Here is a 7,322-nt window from a genome sequence, read left to right as displayed (position 1 = left end):
TATGTAGAAAATTTCTGCTTCAAAAACGCACTCCTTCCCAGAAAACGCGCGTTCTATTTCTGCGCATTTTTTGTTCAAAAAACGCGTTTTTGATGCTTTTTTCCCGCGCGTCTTCTGACACATAGGAAATAGCTAAAAACGCTGACTTTTCCGCAAAATTAACGAGCATGCTGCGTTTTTAACTGCTAAGCGTTTCCTTTGCGGAAAAAAAGCATCAATTGGCACAAAAAGGGAAAAATGCATTAAAATGAATTGGATGCTTATTTTAAGTGTTTTGACTGGGACAAATGCTTAAAAAACGCTTACGTGGGCACACAGCCTAAGGCTATGTGCCCACATAGTGTTTTTCTCCTGAGCGAAAACGCATGCGCTTTTTGACACGTGTTTTTGACGCAATTGTCAAGCGTTTTGATGTGCCTTTTCCTATGTGTTTTTGCAATTACAGTGTATGTATGCGGAATCGCATGTGATGCCGGACAATTAGGCTGTGTGCCCACGTTGCTTTCTTTAAGCGTTTCCACAGTGCTTTTAGACGCGCGTTTCTGCTGCAGAAAAGCATCCCATTAATAATTGAATCCGCACATGTTGTGCTAATGGTGTGTTTTTTTGCGCTGCGGAAACGCTTAGCAGAAAAAAAACGCAGCATGTTCATTAATTTTGCGGAAATGCATGCGATTCCGCATACATACAATTGCATTGCAAAAACGATTAGGAAAACGCATGCAAAAACGCTTAACAAAAGCGTAAAAACGCTTACAAAAGCGCTTCATAAAACGCATGCGTTTTCCCGGGAAGAGGGTGTGCGTTTCTGCTCAGGAATATTCTGCTTCAAAAATGCAACATGGGCACATAGCCTTAATGAACATGCTGCGTTTTTTTCCGCTAAGCGATTCCACAGCGGAATAAACCGCACCATTAGCACATGTGCGTTTTCCATTCTATTACATTAGATGCTTTTCTTAACGTTTCCGCAGCAGAATCGCTTGTCTAAAAGCGCTGCGGAAACACTTAAAAAACGCAACGTGGGCACACCACGCCCCCCATGCATTCCTATGGCATTCCGCACATGCTGTGCTAATGCTGCGCTTTTTCCGGGGCGGAATCGCATCGCGGAAAAAACGCAGCATGATCATTCTTTTTTGCGGAATCGCAAAGAATTGCCGCGATTCCGCACCCATAGGAATGCATGAGAATCGCTTACTTCCCGCATGTGGCTATGCCCACCATGCGCGAAGTAAGCGTCTCATGTGCGGTTGGTACCCACGGTGTGGAGGAGAGGAGACTGTCCTCCAGGCCCTGGGTACCATGCCCCTGTAAAAAAAAGAATAAAAATTCGGGGTATATTTACCCCGATTTTTTAAAATCATTTTTAACATTCTTTTACTACTGATGCCGCATAGGCGGCCTCAATAGTAAAAATCTGGTCACACTTGTCAAACACGATGTTTGATGAGTGTGACCAACCTGTCAATCACTTTCCAAGCGATGCTTCAAATCGCTTGGAAAGTGCTTGAATATCGCACGCGAAAATCGCGGACAGAATCACGGTAAAATCGGGCGGGGGAAAAAACCACGCGGTTTCTGGGAAGGAGTCCGGTTTAAAACGCTACGTGGGCACATAGCCTAAAGGGCCTGTTCTTTAGCCAGCTCCTCACAATTGGCCTCAGTGCGCTCCTTCCATGGATAACATGAGGCCCAGTAATGGAGGCCCCGGAGACCGCCATGTTTGTGAGGGGCCGCCGTCACTTGTCGCACACGACTGTCTCATCAGCAGTCAGCGTCGTCCGGAGCGCGGGAAATCCCGTCGCCATTGCCACTAGTACAGGATGAATTGTCTGTGACACACCGGGCGCACAGGAGCTGTCGCGATGTCAGCCCTCATTATCGCAATACATGGCGTTCCGTATCCCGCCGCCGAGAGGAGGGGCGGGGGATCCCGCGGGCAGCCAATCAGCGTGCAGGACGGAGCACGTCACTGCTCAGACTGTGGAACCCGGGGAAAGAGAACGAGCGTTCTGGAAGTGGCTGCTGCTCCGCCCTCACACGCCCAGCGCCCGCTCTGTGGTACAGCAGCGCCCGGTGGGGGCGGCCATGGTACCGGCCCTGTGTCAGCATCGGTGCTGATAATGCTGAGGATGAAGCTGCCGCAGAGGAAGAGCAGGCACCGGGTGGCGGCGGAGGACGAGGCAGCGCGGCTCGGGATGTGTTCTCGTCCCCTCCGGGACTGCCCCGCCAGCGCTGGGGTCCCCGGGCAGGGCGCCCTCCGGCGTGAGGCGGTGTACGAGTGGTTCGTGCGGACGCTGGGCCCGGCGCACAGGCTGGAGTTCGCCTGCGGGCTGCTGGACCTGTGTAACCCGCTGGAGCTGCGCTTCGTGGGCTCGTGCCTGGAGGACCTGGCCCGCAAGGACTGCCACTACCTGCGGGACTACGAGAGCAGAGCCAACAGCCTGTCCGGGCCGCTCCTGGGCGACCGCGGGGATCCCGTCTCCCGCTCCCGCCTCATAGTCTACCTGGCGCTGCTCAGCTCGGAGAACCGAGACGCGGCCGGAAGCCTGTACCGCCTGCTGCTGCCGGCGGCCATAGAGCCCGAGCCGGGGGGCTGGGAGGAGGGCGAGCTGCTGCTCACCATGGCGGCCCTGCACCCGGCCTTCTCCTTCCACCAGCGGGTCACCCTGCGGGAGCGCCTGCAGCGGCTGCGGGAGGCCATGGGCAGGAGAAGCCGTCCTGAGGTAAGGAGGAGCGGGCCACATGTGCGCGAGCCGGCTAACCCCTTCAGTGCTGGCTGCCCTCACACTGAGACCAGCTGTGCACAGAAACCTGCCCGCCGTCGCCGACCTGTGGCCAGGGGTGGCATCACGGCTGTATCAATAACGGCTGTCAGGGAACCTAAGAATGTAAGAGAAGCTGGAGGTTTCCCCTGGCAACCAAATTTATATGTCCCATTCCATCAGCCATGTCAGTAATCCGTAATCGCTGGACCAGAGCACCGCCTTTTACCGGACGGCATCCGCTGCGGCGCTTTTGATTACCTGACCCGCAGTGATCCTCGTGCCGGCCAACTAATGAAATGAAGAGCCTCGGATGCCATCAGGTAAGAGCTGGTGCTCCCGTCTTGTTACCAGATTACTGCCGTGGCCTATGGAGTGGGACATGCAAATCAAATTGGACCGACCATACCGACAGCCATGAAAGACTCACATGGGCGCCATTGGTGCAGTGTTTGTCACTAGCCAATTTGCCCGATGGGCTGTGCCAGAGGCGTAGCTAGGGTTTAGCTTCAGGGGGGGGTGAAACTTCTGAGTGGGCCCCTAACTAGGTGACTTTGATTACAACTCGGTGACACACCCTAATAGCGGATGTAGGAGATGACTGCGCTGTTACTGAAAATAATTCCTATATAAAGACCAATATGGATATTACCGCCATATGGTCAGTGGTAAATACCAGTCCTACAGAGCATATAAGTGTTTACTGCACAGTTATAGTTGGTGTCTTACCGCTGACGTTCTTTCTGATGGAATCGTTCACTTTTCACGTCTTTTCCATCTGTCCCAGACCGACATGACAGCTCCTCCAGCCACGACTCTGCTACAGAGAATACGACATGTTTCACTTCTCATTTTCCCGCCCCATCACCATGTATCCTCATCCTGCTTATACCCCAATACTGAGCCCCTGCTGCTGTATGTGTCCCTATTACTGCACCTGATACCCCAACGCTGAGCCGCTGCTGCTGTATATGTCCCTTCTGCACCTGATACGGCAGCAGCGGCTCAGCATTGGGGTATCAGGTGCAGTAATGGGGACACATACGGCGAGCTCCGTACGCCCCGTACACACACGGCTCTTCTCCTCCGTACACCTCATACATGCATATCTCTGCTCCGTACACCTTCTACACACACGGCTCTGCTTCATCCACCCTGTAAACCCTTCCTGCCCCCACACAGAAACTTCACCTCATCCAGCCAGCACAGCAGAGTCTTGCAGCCACTGAAGCCCCTGATCATGTGACCCCTGACTCCGCCCCTCCTGTGACCTCATCACAGGTCCTGTGCGCACACAATAGCCCAGGACGACATTGCTGGATGAGAGGTGGGGGCCCACTGCTGGCATCGGGGCCCCCCACCGCCTTCTCGGGCCCATAGCGGCCGGGCAGCACAGTAGGTAGATCAATTCTCCCTGCTATGCCGCAGAATAGTGGTGTAGTGTAGCTGCGGTGGGCCCCCTCAGAGCGTGGAGCCCGGGGCCACCTGCCCCCCCGGTAGCTACGCTACTGGGCTGTGCACAAAGCAGCGCAGAAGACATCTTGAGGTGTTTTTTTCTCTATTAAGCCAATAGCAAAAACAGATGACATGTCAATAGCATCAGAGTATAATTTCAGTGAATAAAAAAAAAAGTTGCCATGTGAATAAAGCCTAATTTGACCAGTAATGACATTGCAGTTTTGGACCCAAAACCTCTATTGGGGTCCCAGCAGTATAAATGCAGTGGAGGCCAGACGCCTTCTCACTGACGGGTGTGTGCCCATACACTGCACAGTGCTATACAGTATTTTTCTCATATAGCTCCATTAATTCCGCAGCGCTTTACAGACGTCATCTCTGTCCCCATGGGGGCTCACAATCTATATTCCCTATCAGTATGTCTGTGGAATGTGGGAGGAGACTGGAGAACTTGGCGGAAACCCACGCAAACACGGGGAACATACAAACTCTTTGGTATGTGACCCCAGTGTGAACCACCGAGCCACTTCTGTTCCACCATCACCAGTAATGCTCCCTGCGTTGGGCGATCATCCATCTAATATGTATGACTGGCCTAACAGTTGTACGTAGAACAGCCCAATACTATTGCGGTCTGTGTTAATTGCCATATCAGAATTGAGACACAGCCCGCACCTTTTTCTCCCCTTCTCTGAATGTTTTTGGAAGCTCGATCACCTTAAAATCTAAAGACTGTTCTTGCTAATCTGCAGGATGAGTGATCTGTGTCTTATTACTGGGGGCCCCACCGTGACCTTGCTTGAACGGAGCAGTGGTTCAGTATGTGTGCTAGAACTCATTGGCAGCCAAGTCTAGGTGTTACACTGACGAAGAAAATCAAGCTGTCATCGTCCATTTTGAGCCTTTCTAGAACTATTCCTAGTTTGTCCACTTCATTATCTTTGAGGTAGGCTAGCTCTGTGCCTTCAGAATAGATGCTGGCTCATCAGGTCTTCACATGCTCTGGTGCTATTTTCACCTTCCACAGACTCCAATTTGAATTCTGTATACCTTCTTATAGCCCTTGTAAATGTGACTGGTGGTAAAATAACATCTGCAGCGGGCTGCATGCTGCCAGAATCCTCCTGCATTCCAGCTGTCTCCGAGAACAGGGAATCCTCCTGTGACATAACAGTGCACAGCTCACAGGAACACACTGTTGATATTGGGCCTATCCTTGCTTCATTCTTTCCACTTTATGGAGTGGAATAAAAACATTCTTCCAGAGATGCCAGGAGGTTCAGCGCTGCTCTACATGACAGCCATCATTTTTTAACCAGTTCTTATTAGCTGGCCTCACTACCTGCATCCAGCCCCTGATTGCAGGTCTGGAGATGACTTGGTAAACAAGTAACTAATTTACTGAGGTTTTAGTAAGCTGGTTTCACGTTTCCTTTAGGGAATTTCATTTGTCTGTTCCGTTCTAGGAACAGATAAGAAATTAGAATTCTTGTCCAAAATGGGATCAGTTTCAAATGCAAATGCTAGCAGAGTGGATCATTATGAGTCGGTCTGGGTTCTTTTTATGATATCCTCTTTTAGATGGGAAAAAAATTCTGGGTGATGTGCTTTTTGTTCTGCTAAAAAAATGGACTCTGTGGGCCGCAGCTGCTATGCAATGAAGCCGTCCGTATTGGATTCCATTCCCCTTCTATAATGGAAATGGATGAGAATTTATGAATGCGAATGTGAACCCCAGCCTTACACGGTATTCAGTATTACAGTATTTCTGGAATGGGAGTTTACAAAGATTCATTAGATAAATGGAGAAGGGGTCCCACGTATCGGACATTTATCCTAAGGCTACTTTCACACTAGCTTCGTGTGACGTACGTTGCAATGCGTCGTTTTGGAGGAAAAATGCATCCTACAAAGTTGCCTGCAGGATGCGTTTTTCTCCCTAGACTTGCATTAGCGACGCATTGCGACGTATGGCCACACGTCGCATCCGTCGTGTTTTGGCGGCCGCGACGCACCAAAAAAAGTTACATGTAACGTTTTTTGGTGCGTCGTGTCCGCCATTTTCGACAGCGCATGCGCAGCCGAAACTCCGCCCCCTCCCCGGACATTACAATGGGGCAGCGGATGTGTTGAAAAACTGCATCCGCCGCCCCCGTTGTGAAAATCTTAAACAACGTGCGTCGGTACGTCGGCCTGACACATAGCGACGGGCCCGTACCGACGCTAGTGTGAAAGTAGCCTAAGAGACCTCATGTTCCTTAGAGCGTAAAAGGAATCTGTCAGGAAGATCGTCCCTCCTAGTCTATATGGGCATGATGGTCATAGGAGGCTGAATAAAATATCTGCGATCCGCTGTCTCATTCCAGAGAGATCCATGTTTTTCTTATATGTAAATAACCTATACCAAGCTATGGGGAGGACGTTGTCTGGAAGATAACTCTGCCTCCAGTGCCTATATTAACCCCTTCACCCCCAAGGGTGGTTTGCACGTTCATGACCGGGCCAATTTTTACAATTCTGACCACTGTACCTTTATGAGGTCATAACTCTGGAACGCTTCTATGGATCCCGGTGATTCTGACATTGTTTTCTCGTGACATATTGTACTTCATGTTAGTGGTAAAATTTCATTCAAATAACTTGCGTTTATTTGTGAAAAAAACGGAAATTTGGCAAAAATTTTGAAAATTTCGCAATTTTCCAACTTTGAATTTTTATGCCCTTAAATCACAGAGATACGGCACACAAAAAACTTGATAACTAACATTTCCCACATGGTTACTTTACATCAGCACAATTTTGGAACCAAAATTTTTTTTTGTTAGGAAGTTATAAGGGTTAAAAGTTGACCAGCGATTTCTCATTTTTACAACACCATTTTATTTTTAGGACCACATCACATTTGAAGCCACTTTGAGGGGTCTATATGATAGAAAATACCCAAAATTGACACCATTCTAAAAACTTCACCCCTTAAGGTGCTCAAAACCACATTCAAGAAGTTTATTAACCGTTTAGGTGCGTCACAGGAATTTTTTGAATATTTAAAAAAAAATGAACATCTAACTTTTTTTCACAAAAAAAATATTTCAGGTT

At 49.6% G+C, this 7,322-nt stretch overlaps 1 protein-coding gene across 1 annotated transcript in view; it reads left to right on the top strand.

The window, feature by feature from the left end:
• The first annotated feature begins 1,996 nt into the window (after positions 1–1,996).
• The window catches only part of ZCCHC2 (zinc finger CCHC-type containing 2), a 54,794-nt gene continuing 49,468 nt past the window's right edge, over positions 1,997–7,322 (top strand). Inside the window, exon 1 of the mRNA XM_073550184.1 lies at positions 1,997–2,729. Coding sequence (XP_073406285.1) covers positions 2,127–2,729 — 603 coding nt within the window. The 5' untranslated portion in view covers positions 1,997–2,126. The remainder of the gene's footprint in view (positions 2,730–7,322) is intronic.

This window comes from Dendrobates tinctorius, unplaced genomic scaffold (genome assembly GCF_039654945.1).
Source record: "Dendrobates tinctorius isolate UK_male_01 unplaced genomic scaffold, ASM3965494v1 ptg000163l, whole genome shotgun sequence".
Lineage (NCBI taxonomy): Eukaryota > Metazoa > Chordata > Amphibia > Anura > Dendrobatidae > Dendrobates > Dendrobates tinctorius.
The sequence above is the reverse complement of the archived record's forward strand: the minus strand, read 5'-3'. Positions and strand labels throughout refer to the sequence as shown.